This window comes from Phyllobates terribilis, unplaced genomic scaffold (assembly GCF_046119375.1).
Source record: "Phyllobates terribilis strain yellow unplaced genomic scaffold, ASM4611937v1 Scaffold_7__3_contigs__length_470593459, whole genome shotgun sequence".
Taxonomy (NCBI): domain Eukaryota; kingdom Metazoa; phylum Chordata; class Amphibia; order Anura; family Dendrobatidae; genus Phyllobates; species Phyllobates terribilis.
The window spans coordinates 403589620-403614116 of record NW_027362767.1 but is presented as its reverse complement, the minus strand read 5'-3'; the positions used below and the strand labels follow the sequence as shown (position 1 = coordinate 403614116).

The 24497-nt window shown below is 46.4% G+C and overlaps 1 protein-coding gene across 1 annotated transcript; it reads left to right on the top strand.

Annotated features, from left to right (window-relative positions):
* The first annotated feature begins 362 nt into the window (after positions 1-362).
* Positions 363-24458, top strand: LOC141155050 (galectin-4-like). Its single transcript, XM_073641673.1, has 9 exons — positions 363-516; positions 9323-9411; positions 16545-16749; positions 17088-17222; positions 17678-17713; positions 19617-19646; positions 19751-19839; positions 20760-20925; positions 24184-24458. The coding sequence occupies exons 1-9, from the start codon at positions 472-474 to the stop codon at positions 24328-24330; spliced, it is 942 nt and encodes a 313-aa protein (XP_073497774.1). The 5' UTR covers positions 363-471; the 3' UTR covers positions 24331-24458.
* Positions 24459-24497: the final 39 nt, after the last annotated feature.

Here is a 24497-nt window from a genome sequence, read left to right as displayed (position 1 = left end):
ATTTGAAGCTAAAAATCATTTTGCCATTTGGTGCTATTAAAAATGTTGCCTTTTATAGCTGCTGTTTATTACTGGTTGTTGAATGAGGTAACTAAGAATCCATCAGTGAACTCATTTGGTAACTTGAATTTTTTAAACTATTTGAGCATGTTCGCACTGAATTATTTTTTGTTGAGTTTATGGAGCGGAAAAAAAAAATAAAAATAAGAGTTTTGATTACATTTATGGAGCAGTAACCTCACTAATAAGCTATTATATCTGTATCATCCTGTGATTACATGGCGGCTGCGGAGTCTATTCTCTGTGTCTTCCAGCAGGAGTCTCTCTCGGTTAGTGGTTCATAGTCTAAAGTGGATTTTCCAGTTTTCGGGGATATGCTCCAGGCACCGGCCCTGCCCCTTCTCTCCGGATATAAAGCATCTTTCGTCTTCTTGAAACTTTTCTATTGAGCAAGACTTTATAGCAGTAAACATGGCGTATGTACCAGCTCCAGGCTATCAACCTGCGTTCAACCCCGTGAGTACCAACTACTTCACCTCCAAATTGTCTAATTAGACTGCGATAATATAATAAGACTATAATAATATATGATAATATATTGTTTCTTCATTTCAATGCATTCATCATTTTTTGCAAAATGAGCAGATATCGGGCAAGTTTCATGGACCCCAGTAGTGCAGTATATTAGGATCTACCATCCGGACAGTATTAGCAGCCGCTGGTTTTGGGTGCATGCAGGAGGGATCTGGCTGCCCCTTCTGTATAGATTGGGGTCACAACTCTGCTTGTTCCTACTCCTTTCCTATTGGTGAAGTATTTCTGCACAGCGGTCTACAAAGTAAAGTGACTGATAGAGAATGGAAGGGACGAAGCAGAGAGAACTCGCGCCACACCCTACTTATTCTAGAATGGCAGAAAGAGGGGAATCCACATCTTTTATTTTGTTACGGCTCATTATATTATCTGAGCAACAGCCTAAAATTATACAATAACAGTATCATGTGTGTATCATAAGGTCCTAACCATGAAATTAAGAGCTGATTCCTGCCAGCTTCTCTGTGCTAGCATACTATTATAGCCGCGCCCCATCTAGGCTTCTTCACCCGAGGAGAAAAGTCTAAATATCTAAGTAACCTGCTCACAGCAGAGTAGCTCATTGGCATCTCACCAGAACCCATGCAAATGCCCCACCATTATCTCCCACACCCAGGTACATTCCCCACCACCGTCTCCCTACACCTAGGTACATGCCCCATCATCTCCTTACAACCAGGTAGATGACCCACCATCCTCTCCTTACACCAAGATAGCGGTCTCCTTATACTCGAGTAGATGCCCCACCACAATCTCTTTATACCCAGGCAGATGCCCCACCACTGTCTCCCACGCACAGGCAGATGCCACACCACCATCTCCTTATAACCAGGCAGATGACCCACCACCATCTCCCCATACTCAGGTAGATGCCTCACCACCATTTCCTTATACCCAAGCAAATGCCCCATCACAATTTCCTTATACCCATGCAGATGACCCACCACCGACTCCCCACACTCCAGCAGATGCCCCACCACCGACTCCCCACACTCCAGCAGATGCCCCACCACCATCTCTCCACACTCCAGCAGATGCCCCACCACCGACTCCCCACACACAGGCAGATGCCCCACCACCGTCTCCCCACACTCCAGCAGATGCCCCACCACCGACTCCCCACACTCCAGCAGATGCCCCAACACCATCTCTCCACACTCCAGCAGATGCCCCACCACCATCTCCCCACACACAGGCAGATGCCCCACCACCGTCTCCCCACACTCCAGCAGATGCCCCACCACCGTCTCCCCACACACAGGCAGATGCCCCACCACCATCTCCCCACACACAGGCAGATTCCGCACCACCTTCTCCCCACACTCCAGCAGGCGCCCCATCACCATTGTCCCACCACCATCTCCCCACACTTAGGCAGATGCCCCACCACTGTCTCCCCGCACTCCAGCAGATGCCCCACTACTGTCTCCCCGCACTCCAGCAGATGCCCCACTACTGTCTCCCCGCACTCCAGCAGATGCCCCACCACTGTCTCCCTACACTCCAGCAGATGCCTCACCTCCGTCTCCCCACATACAGGCAGATGCCCCACCACCATCTCCCCACACATAGGCAGATGCCCCACCACCATCTCCCCACACTCCAGCAGACGCCCCACCACCATTGTCCCACCATCATCTCCGCACACACAGGCAGATGCTCCACACCCATGCTACACCTTTACCATTTTTTCTTCTCAGGTCTGTGGTTTTCTGGAATTTGTCAGTCATCTACTTTGGGTGTGTCTCGTCTGTATTCATACTAACCAGTTGTACATATTTTAACGGTCATGACTAGTTTGACAGAGATGCAGAAAGCCGATGCTACAAGCAGATAGGAAATCTTTTATACCTTTTACAAAATGAATAAAAAAATGTTATTCTAGGACACAAACGGCTGAACCCAATTGTATAAAATACTGATGATCATTATTGTAAGCAATGAGAGGAATGAGGCACCAGACACGGCCGCACCCAGATATTTTTTTGTACTGTAAACAGTGGGAGATTAACACGTTATGGGGCACCTGTGTGCCATCTTATTCTGGGTACCCAAAAAGTTTTGCATTTGCTTTTACTATGCAGTAGATTTATACAGTGCAGGAGCATAGAGGTTCTGGTCACATTGATCTCTGGAGCCTGAAAGGTTACCCCAGATAGTCCGGGAGACTCCTGAAAAAGGGAAGGTGACCCTCACTCTCGGGAGTGCACTTTTTTTACTCATGGAGGCCTCCACAGATACTGTCCTGCAGCTGCCCTGGGAGTATGGAGCAGAGAAAGAACTAGGGGGGTGACTATCTGCACATCGGGTCTGGGGTTGGTGTTAATGGGGAGCCTTGTCTGGGGTCTGCATCTTAGGGGTAGTCGAGTTTGAGAAATTTAACTTAGAGGTAGTCTGGTCTGGGACTGTATTTTAGGGATAGCCTGGTGGTCTGTATTTCGCTGGTAGTCTGGTCTGTGGTTGGTATTTTGCTGGTAGTCTGGTCTGTGGTTGATATTTTGCAGGTGTCTGGTCTGTGGTTGTTATTTTGAAGGTGTCTGGTCTGGAGTGTGTACTTAGGGGGCGTTGGGTCTGGGGTCTGTACTGGTTTTTGATTGTGATGTACGGGTCATATACAATATTTTGGATTCACATTCTATATGTTGAGGGGCATATGCTAGCGGAGGAGACCCCGGTGGACCTATCTAGGCTTGCACAAGATTGATCTTCCTACAGATCCTTCATCTATCAAATCACCATGGCTCGGGAACTAGAGGCCATTTAAATAAATAATCTAAATATTATGGGAGTTATGCTATATAAATTAATGGGACACCCGGCCAAAATATTTGCATGCGATATACCCTGCAAAGATTCATACGTTCCCATTTATAATCTTCACTAATCATCTTCTCAAAAGTTGGCAAAGTCAATATTCATTAATGTCACGTCTTCCAAATATTAACGTTTTACTGTTCCTCCATGGAATCCGGAGCATGGAGGGTAGACTAAAGGTATCAAACTGGAGAAAATTATAGAATTAATGTGAGATCTTCTGAAAAACTGACCAAAACTTTGTCAAATCACAGTAATGTGTTCCACCGACAAAGTTAGAGGTCCACCTGTGAGCCCCGATGAGCTGCAGATGCAGCAACACTCCTGGCCCGACCTCTCATTCCAACTTCTGGGCTTATAGAAGAAATTTTTGTTCTTCAAAGCAGACAATTTGAGTACGAGTGCCAGAAATAATAGCCGTGGGTGCAAGAAGGACAAGAGTATGAGCAAGCGAATCATTTCAGTGCAAAAGGAGGAAGGGATAGTCAGGGTGTGTCCGCTACATTGTGCTCTCCGAGTCTCATCATTCCCATTAACCTCTGAGATGAAGACATAATTCCCTGTCAATTGATGCAAAGTGGAGTCTCCATAGAGAATCTATTGTTTGCTGGATGGAAATGTCTTAGTATCCGACACAATGGGACATCCTCTGATCTCCAGGAAAAGCCATAGACTTTAGTTTTTGGTTATCAGATTTCAGCCCCTTCTCTTGGGCGAGTATCCAGAGGAAACAACATGGAAACCTACAACCTATCGAATCTATATTACCCCCGACCACGGGTGTCTGTTGTTGGGGAGAACATGGGTTGGACTGGCGGACTGATCCTATTGTTGGAGGAGATTGTCTTTCATCTTGGTTGAATCTACATGTTATCTGAATGGGTGGAGAAGATATGCAACACAACAGGATAACCTATAACCTTATCAATCTATGTTACCCCTGGTGGCAGATGTCTGGGATCTGTCTGGAAAACCACATAGATATTTTATTGTTGGCCTAAATTGGTAAGATCCACCAAATAAAGCTGGCCATACACATTACATAGCAGTTGGATGACAACTCACTCTTAACTCTCCCCATACACAGGACAGCTTGACTCAACTGATCGCTCCTCTGTTCTCTACGAGAGATCCACTGTCAGAATTATCTAGTGGCGGCTTATCTCCCTGCCAAAAAGGATCGGGCAACTGAATTCCAACCACCTGATCCTTATGTCCACCAACATAATCTGAAAGTCAGGAGGACTTCCCCAAACACAATAGATATTTGGCTGATCCCACCAAAATTGTTGGGTTCGGTTGACTTTTATCCAATGTTCATGGGGGCCTTAATTTCTAATTTTTGCAGTCATCCTAACTTGGGCTTCTTTCGGTAGAAAAAAATTCCCACATTGTATTATCAGATAGAAATTTTTAATGTTTACTACGAAAATACCAGGAGACCTCATGAAACCTCCTGGACTCCCCAAAAATTCGCAAAACATTTGAGTTTCACCAAAACTTCTCGGAGAGCAGAAAGGTTTCTTGTGCGTGAAGCCACAATGATCCGTCATTTGGTGCAGTGGTAGCAGTTTTTCATCGACCATCGGGCATAAGGCGGAACAAAGGGTCCTCTGCCACATTCTTCTAAATGGCACATGCTGTGTGGGAGTCCTGTTATAGATTTGAAGTAGGGGTCCATGAACTGTAAGTTATGTCTTTGGTATCAAGGATGAAAAGTATCCTGATCAGAATAGAAAAGAACTGCAACCTGGAGTTCATGCACCATCTGGTGAATTCAGAGTTTTTATTGGTGCCTGCTGTTTCAAAGACATTGGGAGCAATGTTGTAATAGCAAATGATTTTGCCCTTCTGGCCTCCAGGGCTAGATTTCCTTCCTTTGCTTTTAGGTTTGGCCAATTTGCAATCATCGGAGCTGGACCTTCTGGGCATCTTGGATTCCCTTTTCCCAGAGGACTTTAATCAAATTATTTTCTATAAATTGGATTATACTAGTTTACGCTTTCCTAGTGGAGGATGTCCAAGTCTTTTTGGTTGGCGTCCATCGGCTTTCCAACCCTACAGACTTTCCCCCACTGCTCCAATTTTCGAAATGGGAATATTTTACAGTCCACCTTAGTGTTCAGGCTGATTGCTCCCGGTAAAGATAAGTACGGACATGCACTTGCTGGGATGGGTTTTGACATGCTTCTCCTCTCAGTGAGAAACATGTCTAGTCATGGAAAGGAAAGAAAATACCTCTCACATTTTTTTTTTGTCCCAATGAACAAAGATTTACAGACCCTGCACATGAACGGCTTACAGGTGATTGACGGCTCCAATTCTGCTCACATAATGGAGACCATTTTTGGTCGTGACAGAGGCTGACTGGTAACCAACATCTGGACAAAAGTTGATCGGCCATGTTGGGTTTAGTCAGTCGTTGTTATTTAAGCCAAACCACAAGTCTGCTCCTCATCAATGGATGATAATCCCTAACAAAAGACCAAGGACCACTACACAGGGTTTTCCTATTTTTAGGGTTTGGATAGAGTTAGAAATATCAAGCTGTCCCTACAAAGTCTCATCTTGCTTGTGGCAGTCTGTAGATTCGCCAACGGCCATACAAGGAGGACATATGATAGGCCCAGAAGTCTGCAGGATAGCATGTGGAACAAATCATAATAAAGCTGAAGCTATGGGGGACATTGTCTGTATATCCACCAGCGCTTACAGGGTGTAGTGTATGGTGGCAGTGGGATGGCAGGCAGGTCATTAAATTACCCTCTTCCCTCCAATTATTTGGTAACTCTTTAGAAGGGTTGTCCAAGCATGGGACAAAAGTCTGGAACTGTAGACTACCGTCCGTCAGCTCGCATCAGGAATGGTGACAATGTGTACACCCCATACTGTCAAGATTCGCCAGTCTGCAGTCACATAGAGTGACTGCAAACAATAAAACCAACCTCTTTTTGCAGAACATTTTATAGTCGGAATTGGGGACTTTCTCATTGGTGGTATCCGTTGTCTTCTAATGGACTTTTGGTGGCCATTTTTGTGCAAGGCTCCCCTAACGTTGGCCGAGCCCGCAGTTATCGACAGGTTCAGTCAACAGTCCAATGTGTGGAACCCTGTCTGTCACCTGACAGATGATGATGGAGGAGATAAGAAGCCAACATGTCCGATTACGGACTGCCGATCCGTCTTTTTCTCATAGACAGCTCAGGAGCGCTCAGCCAAGGGAGAGCTCCTGTGTATGGGACAGTTGTGCGTGATGGCTGTCGGACAAACAATCGGCAGAACTATTGTTTAGCTGACAAGCCTCAGCCCACCAGGTGATCCTCCAGTGGATGTTTCTGATCCTGAATCTATGCAAGTGTCAAGCCTACTAGATCCCACCACCAGAGGTGATGCCTTGCACGTTATTAGCACCACTGTATTCTGGGAAGATGGCTGCTGTCCCTCCGATCTAGAATGAGTAAATTCATATTTTTCTTCCCGTTTGCAGTATGAGTGATGCAATCGGGGCTGCAGAGCAGACAATGTTTTTTTATAATTCTATGATGGGCTGTCTGTGTTTCATCATGTTTTCCCCATTGTGAGTCAAACCTGGGAAGAGTAGTAGAATGAATGTGGGGTTAGCAGTGCAAATACTCGGTGACACACCCTGTATGACATATGTCTGCAGGCAAGACTGTATAACAAGAACTGCAAAATAAAAGAAGCAGCGAGTCGCACCCGTCATGTGGCGTAACACACCAGGAGGAAGTGATGCATGCAACAACGGCAAAATAGCACTTCCTACTCCACCTAAATAGGAAAACCATGTCTACAAGAGACCATTCAATAAAATGTCATGGTGATGGTAAGGGGCTTATTAACAACACTTTATCACCTCTAGCCCACTCCACCTACTGGTATCATTGTGCTCCCCAAGGAGAGGGCCAGCTGGAGCATGCATCATGGGTCCACAGTGCCAGTAGGGTGCCAACAAGCCACCGTTCCTGTACTGAAGTATTCACATACATAGGAAAGGCAGCAAAATAAACTTTTGTCCCAGGTGAAAGGACTAATCCCTGGAACTAGTAAATCTAATAGTAGACAACATACTATGATATCAGATTCTGGGGTTTTAGGTCTAAGAGGCGTATCATATGCGTGTATTTGGCTATCCAAATACAACGATGGGTCCTACTGTCTGCTGCTTTTGTTCTCCGGAGGAACAGATGTCCTCCTTGTATCTCCATTGCTACAGACTTATTATATGTTGAACATTACATTGCAGTGTCAGCAGATGGCGCTGTTCTATCTGTTGATGCTTAATAATATGTAGTGTGTCTTTTTCTCTTGTTTAAACTGTCACTCTCTAGTATAGCAGCCATCTTAGGATGAGTCTTGTTTTTTTCTCTCCGTTGACGATTTGTACAGTTCCTATATGTCACAAGTAAGCTCTGGATTGCCCCACAAATGTCTGAACGCTGTTACTTCTGCTGAAGTCGACCAAATCTGCAACACAGATGTCATCTTTTTATCTCCATTAGGAAATTTATAGGCTGCCGCCAACATGATGTGACTTTGTAGTGATATGCAATGCTATTACCACCCCTCAAAAAAAAAAAAAGACCCCTAAGCTGTGAGGTCAATTATTCTAATAAAAGGCCTGGTTTCCAGGTCTACCAGAAGTCTTGTCTGTATTTAGGCCAAGAAACAGGGGGTGTTATACAGAATCAACCCACCGAGTCAGTTGTGTAACTTGAAGCTCATGGGTATCGATGCCCCCGACTTCTGTGGGTCTAGGTCAGTATTGGTCTTCTCATATGGCCCCACCCAAGTCATTGAGACCCCTATGCTCTAGGGCCCGGGTGTGACTGCAACCGCCACACTGGCTATAGTTACGCCCCTGCTTGAGGGACTTTACAGGACACAACAGGGAACTGATAAAACAAAAATGACCATAGACAACAGATAACAACCTTCTTCATAAATTTCCATTCGATTCGGTGTTCTTACAATTGGAGGATGAACATCTGGTAAAACCGAAGGATCAGGAAGGTTGAATCCCAAAATGCCCCATCCCTGTTTTACCCTGAGAAGAAATGATGTTCTGTCCCCATAAACCTGCAAAAATCTCTCATTCTGGGAGTGACTCTGACATCCCTGGACACGGCAGTTGTTTAAGGTGACTTTTACATGGGCCAATGATTGGACCTCCCCGATCAATGATCTGTAACTACTAGTATCATTGAACTGGTTAATGCAGGTGTGCATGGTGGAGGGAAGTTTGTTCCAATTTTGCTTTTTTTGGCCAGACGAATACTCCTAAAAAAGAAAGTTTTTTTTTTTTTTAACAAAGCACAGTATGTCAATTCTTTCAGCGTTCTTACTGATTTTTTTTCGCATTGAGATCAATATGGCAGAGCACCAAAAAAATGCATCAAAAAACACATAAAAACCACACCAAAAACACTGCACAAAAAAGCAGCATTTCACTAAAGCAACAAAATGAAATAGATTTCTAAAATCTCATTCACACAATGCATTTTTTTTTCTACTTGCATATTTTGACCTCCAATACATTTTATAAAAAAACATGGAATGTCATTTCTTTCGCTGTTTTTACTGCAGTTTTTTTCCCAAAGACATTGAAATGTTGTAGCAAAAAAAAACAAAAAATTAAACAAAAACGCATCAAAATGAAGGAAAAAACGTATTTACTTTCTGCTGCGGTTTTTCCATGGGAAAAAAAAAAACACTTCAAAACAAGCTGTGTGAACATACCCAAATTTCTGTAAAACCGTTGAATGCAGAAAGACGACTCAAGTTTTTATATTTCCCTTTATATTTTAAAGTATTTTCAAATCGATGATTTGAGCTTTGGAATAAAAGCAAAAAATGACCAAAAGGTTTCTAATTCTATTTCTGTGATTTGTTGCAGCCCATCCCCTATACCACAATGATAGCTGGAGGCCTGCGGGTGGGGATGGTTGTGACTATTCAGGCCACGCTTCCAAGTAAATATAACAGGTAAGACAGGTTTATTCATTATCTGCATTTTTTTTTAGTTTTTTAAATCCTCCATACAGTTAGAGATATGGGCCTTTTTATTTAGTGGCAATTTTTATGGTCTTTACTAAAGGGGCGTGGCTCACAGGATCCTCTGGGGTGTGTCTTTAGGCTGAGAGCAACGCCCTCTCGGTAAAGACCATAAAAAGTGACACTAAATGAAAGGCTCATATCTCTGGAACTGTATGGCAGATCTTAAAAAAGAAAAAAACTGAATACTCAGGGGAAACAAGGGAATAAAATAAGGGACAAAATGAGGCACTCTTGATCTGGTGACAGGTCTTCTTTAAGATCACCATTTTCTATGAACTTATCCATGGGTGGGCTGTGAAAGCTGCCGTCTTAGACAACAATGCCATTAATTATAAATACTACTTGGACAAAATGACCAAACCTTCTGTAATGCACACGCCCGGGCTGAGCGGCGTGTGCGTGTGATTGTAGTGATTCCACTGGACCGTGCCGGAGAGTGAATGCCTGGAGGGGCGTAACTAGGTATTCACCCGATCCGACCAGGGTCGCACGACGGCATACGACGCCAGTGCACCAAGGAGGAACCGAGCAGAGGGACCAGGTGCTACTCCAGGACAGACCCCGGACACGGCTGTTGACCCACACAGGGGAATACAGGAACAGGCTGGTTAGGCTGGCGCACAGACTGGCGGGTATAGGCAGGCACGACTGGTATGCAGGCAGGCGGGTATGCAGGCAGGGGGGTACAGGCAAGCACAGCTAGAGTGCAGACAGGGAGGCACTAGCAGGTAGGAACACAGGCGGGATAGGACCCAGTACACACTGGGACTCAGGAACAATACAGGCAGAGGGGTACAGGCAAGCACAGCTAGAGTGCAGACAGGGAGGCACTAGCAGGTAGGGACACTGGCGGGATAGGACCCAGTACACACTGGGACTCAGGAACAGAACCACAGATGTGGCGGACAAACACAGCAGAGTGAGGCCGCCCAGAGAGGTGAGCGAGAACAGGGCAGGACAAGACCGCCTGGAGCGGTGAGCAAGAGTAGAGCAGGACAAGGCCGCCAGGAGCGGTGAGCAAAGGGTCAGAGCTGAGCGAGACTGCCGGAGCAGTGAGCAAGAGTAAAGCAGGATGAGACCGCCTGGAGCGGTGAGCAAGAGTGGAGCAAGACTGCCGGAGCAGTGAGCAAAAGGATAAGAGCGGAGCGAGACTGCCGGAGCAGTGAGCAAAAGGGTCAGAGCGGAGCAAGGCTGCCGGAGCAGCGAGCAAAGGAGTCAGAGCAGGCTAGAACCGCCGGAGCGGTAAGCAAAGGAGTCAGAGCAGGCTAGAACCGCCGGAGCGGTGAGCAAAGGAGTCAGAGCAGGCTAGAACCGCCGGAGCAGTGAGCAAAGGAGTCAGAGCAGGCTAGAACCGCCGGAGCGGTGAGCAAAGGAGTCAGAGCAGGCTAGAACCGCCGGAGCGGTGAGCAAAGGAGTAAAGCAGGCAAGGCTGAGCAGGGGGGACAGGGCTCTGTTCACACGGAACAGACAGGAAGGGAAAGGCAGAGCCAGATACCCACAGGGTACTTGCAGTGAAGTAGCGAGTGGACCACAAACTCACAAACGGGAGTACAGAGACAACAAGCAGGAGTTAGGTACGAGTTCAGACTCTGCAGAAAAAGGAAGGGAACGGACATAGAGGCAAAACAGGTAAAGGATAGGAGAGAGTTCAGACTGGAACTGAGTGTACGGAGGAGACCGACACTGCAGCGGAATACAGGAGCGGGTCTGGGAATACGGCCCCCAGAGAGGCAGGACGAACAGGCAAGGAGCGTGTTCAGACAGGACAGACAAGATACAGGAGCGGGTCTAGGTAATCGGCCCCTAGAAGGTGGGAGGAACAGACTAGGAGCGTGTTCAGACAGGACAGACAAGATACAGGAGCGGGTCTAGGTAATTGGCCCCTAGAAGGCAGGAGGAACAGGCTAGGAGCGTGTTCAGACAGGCCTGGAAAAACAGCCTCCAGGATAGGCAGACAAGAGAACACAGAACGGGACCTGGCACCTTCAGAGTGCAAGCACACACTGAATGAAACACTATGCTCAGGCAGGGATTGATTGGAGCAGCTGAGCTATATACCAGGTGACAGACAGCAATAGGCTGAGGACGCACAAGGGGTGTGACCCACAGCAGGTACAAAAAGCAGGAAGTGATCGGGCGCCGCCCTTAAGCAGCAGAAACAGACACAGACAGCATGGAGGGAAGCCAGAGAGACATTCTGGACAGGAGATCAAGTGCGCGCTCTTGCACAGTGGGAGATGGACCACTATGCAAGGATGCCGCCAGGTATGTTACAGTACCCCCCCCCTTACGCCCCCTCTTCTTCAGGCCTGCCAGAATCTTCCGCAGGGAATTCGAGGGCCAATTCTTCACTTCGAAGAGATCACTTCCACTGTCCACCGGAAAAACTGGTCTCCTCTGGGTAGCTAGGATGCTACCTCCCATCCAGCCACCCTTAGCAACAGACAAAACGGGTGGAGTACCAGGAACAGCACACAAGGAAGTCTCTCTCCACATATTTTCAGGTGGCACCCCAGAGGGTACAGGAGACAACTGGAAGTCCTCCACCGGGTTGGAGGGGGACAGAGACTTGGGGGTAATCTCTGCTTCGAGGTACATCTTGTCAAGCTCACAGGAAGAAATAGACCGGTTATCAGGTACATAATGAGGAAAAGTCACTGTCTCTTTGTTATCTGGTGGTACCCCGGAGGATTCAGGAAACAACTGGAGGTCCTCCGCCGGGTTCGAAGAGTGCAGAGGCTCAGAGAAAACATCTGCTTCAGAGTACACTAGGTCGAACTCACTGGACGAAGCAGGCGAGGTATCGGGTACCGAGTATAGGAAAGTCTCTGTCCATTCACCACCAGGTGGCACCCCGAAGGGTTCTGGAGACAACTGGCGGTCCACCACCTGGTCAGAGGGGTGTAGAGACTCACGGGTAACCTCTGCTTCAGAGTACACTAGGTCGGACTCACTGGACGAAGCAAGCGAGGTATCAGATCCAGGATATAGGAAAGTCTCTGTCCATTCACCACCAGGTGGCACCCCGAAGGGTTCTGGAGACAACTGGAGGTCCTCCGCCTGGTCAGAGGGGTGTAGAGACTCATGGGTAACCTCTGCTTCAGAGTACACTAGGTCGGACTCAGTGGACGAAGCAAGCGAGGTATCAGATCCAGGATATAGGAAAGTCTGTCCATTCACCACCAGGTGGCACCCTGAAGGGTTCTGGAGACAACTGGAGGTCATCCGCCTGGTCGGAGGGGTGTAGAGACTCGGGAGTAACCACTGCTTCGGAGTACACTAGGTTGGACTCAGTGGACGAAGCGAGCGAGATATCAGGTACAGAGTATAGGAGAGTCTCTGTCCTTTCGCTACCAGGTAGCACCCCGAAGGGTTCTGGAGACAACTGGAGGTCCTCCGCCTGGTAGGAGGGGTGTAGAGACTCGGGGGTAACTACCACTTTGGGGTACCCATTGTCAGGCTCACAGGACGAAGCGGACAAAGTATCGAGTACCGGGTGTAGAGAAGTCTCTCTCCATTTGTCATTGAGTGGTATCCCGGAGGATTCAGGAGGCAACAGGGGGTCCTCCGCCAGGTAGTAGAGGTGCACAGACTCTGAGGTAACCACAGCTTTGGAGCATCCTTGGACATGCACACCGGTTAAAGTGGGTGAAGCATCTGATGCCGGGTGCAGGAAGTTCTCCTGTGTGGAGTCTGGATGGGCAGAAGTCTCTTCGGGCAGGAGAACTGGTGCACTACCCACGCACATTACCCGTTGGGGCTTCTCCAGGATACAGGGAGATGAAGCTTCAGTAGGGACTTCAAGGTTGGGGTCAGGAGGTCTCAGGGAGGACAGACCCTGGCGTGACGGCTTGCCTCTACGTCTAGCACGTCTGGACTGCCTCTTGAGGTTGGGAGAAGTATTCCGGAAAGCGTAGTCACCCTGTGAGGATTCTGGGTGGGCAGTAGTCTCATTGGGCTGGGGGACTATTGCGCTACCCACACACATTACCCATTGGGGCTGCTCCGGAATATTGGGAAGTGAAGCTTCAGCAGGAGCCTCCGGGTTAGGATCATCGAAGACCATTAGAAAGGCTACCAGGAAGGCCATTAGGTCCAGGAGGATCGGATCCTGTGTTTCATATAGGGGGTTGATCCATTCCAAGGCATCACCCGCCAGGTAAGACATAATGAATGCCACCTTAACCCGATCGGTGGGAAAACATAGAGGGTAGAACTTGAAGTGTAGCATGCATTGCTCCACAAATGCACAACTTTGTCTTGGATCCCCATAATAACGTAGCGGATCCGCAGGAACGAGAGCAGATAGATCCATCTGGACGGGTGCGTAATTCGCCTGGAACTCAGCTAAAGGGAAAAAAAAAAATTATTTATTTATTTTAATGCATGTATTCGCTGGAAAACTTCTCAGAGAGCGAAGGCTGTGGGGCTCAACGGGAACCATGGCCTGAGCATGCTGTAATGCACACGCCCGGGCTGAGCGGCGTGTGCGTGTGATTGTAGTGATTCCACTGGACCGTGCCGGAGAGTGAATGCCTGGAGGGGCGTAACTAGGTATTCACCCGATCCGACCAGGGTCGCACGACGGCATACGACGCCAGTGCACCAAGGAGGAACCGAGCAGAGGGACCAGGTGCTACTCCAGGACAGACCCCGGACAAGGCTGTTGACCCACACAGGGGAATACAGGAACAGGCTGGTTAGGCTGGCGCACAGACTGGCGGGTATAGGCAGGCACGACTGGTATGCAGGCAGGCGGGTATGCAGGCAGGGGGGTACAGGCAAGCACAGCTAGAGTGCAGACAGGGAGGCACTAGCAGGTAGGAACACAGGCGGGATAGGACCCAGTACACACTGGGACTCAGGAACAATACAGGCAGAGGGGTACAGGCAAGCACAGCTAGAGTGCAGACAGGGAGGCACTAGCAGGTAGGGACACTGGCGGGATAGGACCCAGTACACACTGGGACTCAGGAACAGAACCACAGATGTGGCGGACAAACACAGCAGAGTGAGGCCGCCCAGAGAGGTGAGCGAGAACAAGGCAGGACAAGACCGCCTGGAGCGGTGAGCAAGAGTAGAGCAGGACAAGGCCGCCAGGAGCGGTGAGCAAAGGGTCAGAGCTGAGCGAGACTGCCGGAGCAGTGAGCAAGAGTAAAGCAGGACGAGACTGCCTGGAGCAGTGAGCAAGAGTGGAGCAAGACTGCCGGAGCAGTGAGCAAAAGGATAAGAGCGGAGCGAGACTGCCGGAGCAGTGAGCAAAAGGGTCAGAGCGGAGCAAGGCTGCCGGAGCAGCGAGCAAAGGAGTCAGAGCAGGCTAGAACCGCCGGAGCGGTGAGCAAAGGAGTCAGAGCAGGCTAGAACCGCCGGAGCGGTGAGCAACGGAGTCAGAGCAGGCTAGAACCGCCGGAGCGGTGAGCAAAGGAGTCAGAGCAGGCTAGAACCGCCGGAGCGGTGAGCAAAGGAGTAAAGCAGGCAAGGCTGAGCGGGGGGGACAGGGCTCTGTTCACATGGAACAGACAGGAAGGGAAAGGCAGAGCCAGATACCCACAGGGTACTTGCAGTGAAGTAGCGAGTGGACCACAAACTCACAAACGGGAGTACAGAGACAACAAGCAGGAGTTAGGTACGAGTTCAGACTCTGCAGAAAAAGGAAGGGAACGGACATAGAGGCAAAACAGGTAAAGGATAGGAGAGAGTTCAGACTGGAACTGAGTGTACGGAGGAGACCGACACTGCAGCGGAATACAGGAGCGGGTCTGGGAATACGGCCCCCAGAGAGGCAGGACGAACAGGCAAGGAGCGTGTTCAGACAGGACAGACAAGATACAGGAGCGGGTCTAGGTAATCGGCCCCTAGAAGGCGGGAGGAACAGACTAGGAGCGTGTTCAGACAGGACAGACAAGATACAGGAGCGGGTCTAGGTAATCGGCCCCTAGAAGGTAGGAGGAACAGGCTAGGAGCGTGTTCAGACAGGCCTGGAAAAACAGCCTCCAGGATAGGCAGACAAGAGAACACAGAACGGGACCTGGCACCTTCAGAGTGTAAGCACACACTGAATGAAACACTATGCTCAGGCAGGGATTGATTGGAGCAGCTGAGCTATATACCAGGTGACAGACAGCAATAGGCTGAGGACGCACAAGGGGTGTGACCCACAGCAGGTACAAAAAGCAGGAAGTGATCGGGCGCCGCCCTTAAGCAGCAGAAACAGACACAAACAGACAGCATGGAGGGAAGCCAGAGAGACATTCTGGACAGGAGATCAAGTGCGCGCTCTTGCACAGTGGGAGATGGACCACTATGCAAGGATGCCGCCAGGTATGTTACACCTTCTATGCTGAGATCTGTCCCTTAAGCCTGCCCCCATACACATTAGATCGCTGTTGGCCGAATGTATGTTCAGCCGGCAAATATCTTGCCTGGCTCTCCGATACACAGGAGCGCTCCCTCTGCTGAGCCTTCCCTCTGCCGAGTCTTCCTTTTTTCCTATGAGACAACTGCTGTCAGACATCTCCGGTGGCGGCTTATCTCTTAGAGAACCAAAGGATTGGCAGTCCTCAGTTGGACATGCCGGTTCCTTCCCCCACATAATCTGTCAAGGGACCCCATACACTTTAGGCTGTTGGCCAAACCCTTTGATATCAGTTGGCTCGCCCAACGTTAGCCTAATGTGTATGGAGACTTTGGTCTGGACTTCCATTGATGGGAGGCAAATCTGTTATTCGTCATGAACGCTTTTCTACTACAGCAGCCAACAAAATGGAACCCGGCAGATCAATATTTTGACAGAGCTCCCATCAGTCAACATCTGTCATTCTTGATCATGTCCTGAACAGGAGTGATGGTCAAGCACAAAATGGTCAAAATCTCTAGTGCATGGCCATAATCAAGGCCAGGCCCTCAGGTCCAGTCAATCATGTAGCAGGAACACATGGTGGATTGACATTTTACATTAACCAATCGCACCGGTAGCTCATCAGAGATGGAGGTACAGCTCCATATTTTACCACTTCCTATTTTTTTTAGACTATGATTTTGTATTAATTCCTCGCTGTTAGGTTTACTATAAACTTCGCTTGTGGACAAGAGGAGACGTCAGACATTGCCCTCCACCAGAACGCTCGATATGATGGCCGTGACCGGGTGGTCTTTAACTCAAAACAAGGCGAAGTTTGGGGGAATGAGGATTTGAAGAAAGAAATGCCTTTCAAGTCTGGGAAAGTCTTCTTCATTATGTTCGAGATTACGAGAAACAACTATCAGGTAAAATGGACACGGACGTTATGATTGAGCCCTTGTTGTTGTGTAGGTGACCCAGAACTTTTGGCCATATTTTGGCCAAACTGTGACCTTATTGACCTCAGGAGCTGCTTGTTTGAGTGCAAAGAAAAAAACAAAAAGTTCATTATTATTTAATAGGTCTGGACCTTGTTTCCCAGACAAATGTTTGAGTTGTCTTCTTGAACTTTTAAAATCACCTAAAAATTGGCATTTAGCATCCAATTTCTATGAAGACGCCTGAGATGAGAGTGTCACTTATACTTGAGTCAAGCACCATTGTAACTGAAATTTGGTAATCTCAATCATCTCCTTCTTTGTAGGTGTTTGCAAATGGCGCCCCTTTCTTTGAATTTGCACACCGAATTTCTCTGGACAGAGTGAACTGGATACAGGTCTCGGGAGACATCGTAGTCCAAGAACTGGCCATTATAGGCAGTGGACCCGGCGTGAAGGGGGTAAGTATCGATAAGGACCCATAATTCTGGGGTTCTAATGGAGATAGTAAGAAAAAGAGAAAAGAAAAGGGCTCCTTGTGTGGATCAATAGATCTGAGTGTACTGCTCACCTTGTTTGAAAGTTTTATTGAGACAAAGCATTTTGGAGTTGATCTACCGCCTTCTTCAGGTACCCGATGAAGGAGTTAGATCAACTCCGGAACAGCGGCATTTACACCAGCTAAAAATATACATATTATGGGAAGTGATAGATCATTTTTAATGGCTGGTTGCTTCTCCTGGTGTCAGTGGCTGACTTGCTCATGGTTCCATCAACCAGATCTCAAGTACTGAGCTAACTGTTGTGTCTCTGCATTAGGAAAGGGGATATTCTTGGTGGCACATATGTAACCAGTGAATGTTCCTCCGCGTTCCCTCCTTTGTATGGTATACTAACTATTTTATATCTATTTCAGGGTCTTGTGATGTCAGCAGCTCAGTGCGATCTCCTGGTCAGTATAACTAGAGGTAGCGGTGGTATTTATTAGTACGATTATGAGTAACTCATGGCTCCATGGGAGGAAAGAATAGCAAAAAAAATTAAATAAGGATTTTTCCTTTTGAAGAAACCCATTGGAAGATAATTAGGGTTACTTATTACGGGAGTTGCTATTAGAAGCAGGAAAAATGCAATACATGTACAGTTGTGTTCAAAAGTTTACATACCTCGACAGAATTTTTGCTTTCTTGGCCTTGTTTCAGAGAACATGAATGATAACAAAAAACTTTTTCTCCACTGATGGTTATTGGTTGGGTGAAGCCATTTATTGTCAAACTACTGTGTTTTCTCTTTTTAAATCTTAATGACAACCAAAAACATCCAAATGACCCTGATCAAAAGTTCACATACCCCAGTTCTTAATACCGTGTATTGCCCCCTCTAACATCAATGACAGCACGAAGTCTTTTGTGGTAGTTGTGAATGAGGTTCTTTATTTTCTCTGATGGTAAAGCTGCCCATTCTTCTTGGCAAAAAGCCTCCAGTTCCTGTAAATTCCTGGGCTATCTAGCATGAACTGCGCGCTTGAGATCTCCCCAGAGAGATCAGTGATATTGAGGTCAGGAGATGGAGATGGCCACTCCAGAACCTTCACTTTGTTCTTCTGTAGCCAATGACAAATCGACTTGGCCTTGTGTTTTGGATCGTTGTCATTTTGGAACGTCCAAGTACGTCCCATGCGCAGCTTCCGGGCTGATGAGTGCAAATTTGCCTCCAGTATTTGCTGCATTCATCTCTCCTTCAACTTTTACCAAGTTTCCTGTGCCTTTGTAGCTCACACATCCCCAAAACATCAGCGATCCACCTCCGTACTTTACTGTAGGAATGGTGTTCCTTTCATCATAGGCCTTGTTGACCTCTCTCCACATGTAACGTTTATGGTTGTAGCCAAAAGTTAAATTTTGGTCTCATCACTCCAAATTACCTTGTTCCAGAAGTTTTGAGGCTTGTCTCTGTGCTGTTTGGTGTATTGTAGGAGAGATACTTTGTGGCATTTGCGCAGTAATAACTTTCTTCTGGCGACTCGACCATGCAGCCCATTTTTCTTCAAGTGCCTCCTTATTGTGCATCTTGAAACAGCCACACCGCATGTTTTCAGAGAGTCCTGAATTTCAGCTGATGTTATTTGTGGGTTTTTCTTTGCATCCCGAACAATTTTCCTGACAGTTGTGGCCGACTTTGTTGGTCTACCTGACCCTGGTTTGGATTTTATAGAGCCCCTGATTTTCCATTTGTTAATCACAGTTTGAACGCTGCTGACTGGCATTATTAATTCCTTGGATATCTTTTTGTATCCCTTTCCTGTGTTATACAGTTCAACTACCTTTTCCCGTAGATCCGTTGACAATAGTTTTGCTTTTCCTATGACTCACAATCCAGAAATGTCAGTGGCTGGATGAAAGATGCAAGAGTCTGTCTGGATCCCAGAAACTCACTCAGTTTTTATGCACACACACTGATTACAAGCAAACAGGTCACAGGTGAGGATGTTACCTTTAGTAGCCATTCAAACCCATTTGTGTCAAATTCTGTGCATGTTATCAGGCCAAAATCACCAGGGTATGTGAACTTTTGGATGTTTTTTGTTATCATTAAGATTTAAAAAGAGAAAACACAGTAGTTTGACAATAAATGGCTTCACCCAACCAATAACCAGTAGTGGAGTAAAAGTTTTTTGGTTATCATTCATATTCTCTGAAACAAGGCCAAGAAAGCAAAAATTCTGCCTGGGTATGTAAACTTTTGAGCACAACTGTATATACTAATCCAACGTGTGGATAGTGAAGTAGTGTATAGAAGAAAGCTCCGCTAACCTGGTTACCTGAGTCTCACCATCTCTTCTTACCTTCATGCAGCCGATGTTGGGACCTGCGTACGTAAATGCAGTAAGTGTCCACTTCTTCCTGTTATCATGACTATCCCGTGTCCACCTCATTGTAGGAGGTCAATAGGATTCTCTACACTGAAATAATCTTCATGTTATTTACAGCCAGTTCCATTTTCGGCAAACATCAGAGGTGGAATGATCCCAAAACGCAACGTGGTTGTGAAGGGGATTGTAAACTCTAAAGCCAAAAGGTGAGGAGCAAAGTCTTGGAAAGACCTTCTGTAGTAGATGAGTGTACTGTTAGGGGGAGTTTCTATGGAGTGGGGTAGTCCAATGTCCTCTGTTCCCCCTTATTATGAGTTGCTATGGAGTGGGAGCCGTCCTGTGTCCTCTATTCCCCGCTCAGTACCATGAGTTTGTATGTAGCTGAGGGTCCCATGTCCTAAGTTCTCCACTCTTTACCATAAGTTTGTATGGACCTAGGGTCCCATGTCCTCCGTTCTCCACTCATCACCATGAGTTTGTATAGAGCGGGGGGTCCCATGCCCTCTGTTCTAAACTCATCACCATGAGTTTGTATGGAGTGAGGGTCCCATGTCCTCTGTTCTCCACTCTCCACCATGAGTTTGTATGTTGCAGAGGGTCCTATGTCCTCTGTTCTCCCTTATCACGATGATCTTGTATGGAGAGGGGGGGTACGATATCCTCTGTTCTCCCTCACAACCATGAGTTTGTATGGAGCTTGTATGGAGTTTGTACTATGTCCTCTGTTACCCCTCATTACCATAGTTTGTATGGAGCTGACTTGAAGTAAAAGAGCATAGAGATTTGGACAGAGCAGAAGGAGGATGGAGAGTCTGGCCCTGGAGCCAGGCCAGTGGGCATCCATTCTCTGGATCAGTGGGGGACCCAGCAGTTGGACCCTCCAGCAATCAGCAATTTATCAACTATCCTGTGGATTTGGGACATATTGCCCTGACATTTGACATCAGAGGATACATATTGAATAGTTGGACGATCACGGCACCATGGGTGCTTAGAGGACACCCCCGTAGAGGGCCATCCGGACAGGTTGCGGGTTGTTTTCAATGGCTGGATAGGTTATTTTTTTCTTTTATTTGGAGCTCACCAATAATTCTAATCTACTATCCCGTACACTATTTTTCTCCAGCTTCACTATTAATCTTAAAGCTAGTTACAACAATGAGATCGCTCTTCACCTGAAACCTAATCTTAGCAAGAACATTGTGGTCCGGAACAGCTTTATAAATGGGACCTGGGGAGAGGAAGAGACCGAACAGGTGAAAAATCCCTTCAAAGTAGGAGAATACTTCAATGTAAGTAACTGGAAAATGTATGTAGAAATAAGCCAAGGTTTCCATAATGCAGAACAGAAGATTGTACTGCAGGTCGGAGAGGCATCTCTGAACCCCTTCAGGGGCCATTTTTCCATTTTTGTGCTTCAATTTTTTTCCTCCTATTCTACCCAGAGCCATAACTTTTTTATTTCTCTGCTAGATATGCTAATCGGGGGGTGTTACGGAGAGCCGAGTCAATAGCTACGCCAAGCCAAGGGGTTCACCAAACCAAAGCACCCTCATTTTCATATATATTAAAAGTGAATTTTTCTACAACAACAACACTAAAATGTATATTTCTAGCATCATTTGTATAGGGACTAAGTCCCCTACATTTAAGTAGCTGAATTTACAATTTGGGGTTATAGACTCCCTTTAAATAAAAAACTACAAGACACATACAGTGGCCACTAGAGGGAGCTCAAGAGCTTACTGCATACTAATTTATTATTGACAAATAAAATACAACTTTATGGCATCAAGGATCTTTAGAGCAGAATCCACAGAATCCTCCCTCTCTGTCACACTTCCAGTATCGGCGTATTCATCAAATTATGTTCCTCTCAGTCCTGCTGAGACCAGTAGTTTCACAAGCGATGAACGCCAACAAGTTTCCTGTAAAGAACAACTGGACATAGAGCAGCACTGCCGGAAACTAGCTTTGATTGTTTTTTTTTATTAAACTCACAAGAAAAAATTATTTAAAAACATAAAAATAAACGTCAAACATGTGAATCACCAGCTTCTACCAAATCTCAGGTTTCGCCTGTCGGCTTCTTCTTGGGGCAAGCTTGGATGAATACACCAGTTCTGGAGGTGCGATGGAGAGGGGAGATTCTGGATGATGTGGATTCTACTCTGAAGATAGTTGTTGTGATAAAAGTTGTATTTTATCTGTTTTTACTGCAAAGCTTGTTGGACCTATTGAACTTTGCCTCACTCTGACCAGTGCTTTTGTGGTTGGAAGAGAGCCTGGTTAAACAATTATAGTGATATATTTTATTATTAAGTTCAATGTATACACATCTATAAGCATCCTTAGGGGTAGCTTCTGCAAACAGAATTTTATCTTTTAGTTTTGTGAAAAAAAAACACAAGGAATTTGGAACTTTGTATCAGTAAAACGGAGCTCTGATCGCTGTACAAATATATCAGGAAATTTACTGGCAGATAATGCTGCACCAAAACATGGATGAAAATTTCTGATCTATCTAATTCTGAGAGCCAGTGGCATACAGCTAATAGCGGCAGACCACGCAGTATGGCGCCCATGAGTCTAGGGGCCCGGTAACAGCGCCGTCTGCGGGCCCCCCACCCTACTTTCAACTGTATCCACATCCTGAGTGCAGATATAGTTGAAAACAATGATCTTTTAATCGATGAGTACTGTGTGCGGGCTATCATGCTATTTAGAGTGCTATGTTGGGGCCATCATGCTACTTGGATGACCATCATAGTATTTGGAGGGCTGTGTGGGGGCCATTATACTGTTTAGAGGGCTGTGTGGTGGTTATAATACTATTTGGGGGGCATCATACTATTTGGAGGGCTATGTGGGGCCATCATATTATTTGAAGGGCAATGTGGGACCCATCATACTATTTGGAGGGCTGTGTGCTGGTCATCATACTACTGGGGGGGGCATCATACTATTTGCAGGTCTATGAGGGGGCCATCATACTATGTGGAGGGCAATGTGGGACCCATCATACTATTTGGAGGGCCATGTGGGGGCCATTATACTGTTTAGAGGGCTGTGTGGTGGTTATCATACTATTTGGGGGCCATCATATTATTTGGAGGGCTATGTAGAGCCATTATACTGTTTAAAGGGCTGTATGGGGCCAATTATACTGTGTGCAAGGTTATGTGGGGTCCATTATACTGTTTAGAGAGTTATGTGGTGGTCATCATACTACTGGGGGGGCATCATACTATTTGCAGGGCTATGAGGGGGCCATCATACTATTTTGAGGGCTATGTAGGGCCATTATACTGTTTAAAGGGCTGTATGTGGCCAATTATACTGTGTGGAGGTCTGTGTGGGGAGCCATTACACTGTTTGGAGGGCTAGTGGGGGCCTTTATAATGTGTGCAGACCAATATACAGTGTGGTGGGTTGTGTGGGTGTCACTATACTTTATGGAGGGCCATCACACTGTATGGAGGTCTGTGTGGGGGGCATCATATTGTGTAGAGACTGTTTTGTGGCCATCATGCTGTGTGGGGGTATCATGCTTTGCGGGGGTACTGTAGGATCATCATAGTGTGTGTGTGGATTGTACTGTGGAGGAATTCACTGTGAGATTGTCTTACTGTGTTTGGGGGGAACATTTGTTGGCATCATACTTTATGGGGGCCATAAAAGGGGTATCTTAGTGTGTGGGAACACTAAGGGGCTTCAATAGGAGCGAAATAACTTTGTAAGGGTTGCAAAGTTGTGGGATATGCTCTTTTGTGACCCTGCCAAATATTATTTTTCTTTTGTGGGGTGGGGAGCCTCAATTCTGCTATGGGGCCCACTGAAAATGATGGTAAAACTTAACTTTTATTCTAAAATATAAAAATAACCCAAATGATATACAACATGGTGCACTCATATACTGTATTTCAATTCCTGGCGTGACCTCAAGAATTGACAAGACTAAACAAAAACAAAAAACTCTAAGCCTCCCCAATGTGATTGTAGTCACAAATACTAAATGTCTCGGTCTCGCCGCGTTTCGCAGTTCTGATTAGAACAACTCATCAGGAGACACAAAAACAAATGGAGACCACAACCCCTAAAAACAATTATACATAGTGGATTCCAATCCTCTCATTGCTCTGCCTACAAAATATTTCAGACGAAGGACGTCCACTCTAGAATGGGGTACATGCACTGTGCCTTTAAATGACTGGAGTATCTAAATCTGGCCTATATACTATCATTAGACTAATTCAGAGGACCGAACCTTTAAAGTTCATATAGCAGCATATTGGGAATTCTTGAGGTCACTCTAGGAATTTAAATACTTGGGTGCACCATGTTGTATGTCATTTAGGTTATTTTTATATTTTAGAATAAAAGTTAACTATTACTATATCTTTCAGTGAGTCCTAATATTTTAGGACTAATTATACTAATCAATCAGTGATACCCTTCTGCTATGGAGCCCCATGATTTCTATGTACACCCCTGCCGAGAACATCCCAAAAAACCTTTGATATTCACATTACGTGTCTCATTTCTTCCAGATTTCCATCTACAGCGACGATCAGAATTTTAAAGTCTTTGTGAATGGAAGTCTCAGCTTCAACTACGCTTACCGGCTGAGCAATCTGCAGCAAGTAGACAAGGTGGAAGTGGAAGGAGACGTCAACATCGTCTATGTGTTTATCTGAATACGTGCCTGTTCACATTTTACACTAAATAACCCGTTGAATCAATTCTTCAGGCTATATCGATCGCGTAGATACCTAATTTGTAGAGTTTTTTTTACTACTATGCAATAAATATTTCATATGAAAAACAGTCTTATTTTTTGTGAGGGAGGGCAATTTTTTTTCTC

What these genes read in the sequence shown, in the direction of transcription:
- LOC141155050 (XM_073641673.1), top strand. Translation starts at nt 472, where the DNA reads ATGGCGTATGTACCAGCTCCAGGCTATCAACCTGCGTTCAACCCC. An exon ending in CTTCCAAGTAAATATAACAG is followed by an intron (nt 9,412 to 16,544) that starts GTAAGACAGGTT and finishes CCTCGCTGTTAG; the next exon opens with GTTTACTATAAACTTCGCTT. An exon ending in GTGGACCCGGCGTGAAGGGG is followed by an intron (nt 17,223 to 17,677) that starts GTAAGTATCGAT and finishes TATCTATTTCAG; the next exon opens with GGTCTTGTGATGTCAGCAGC.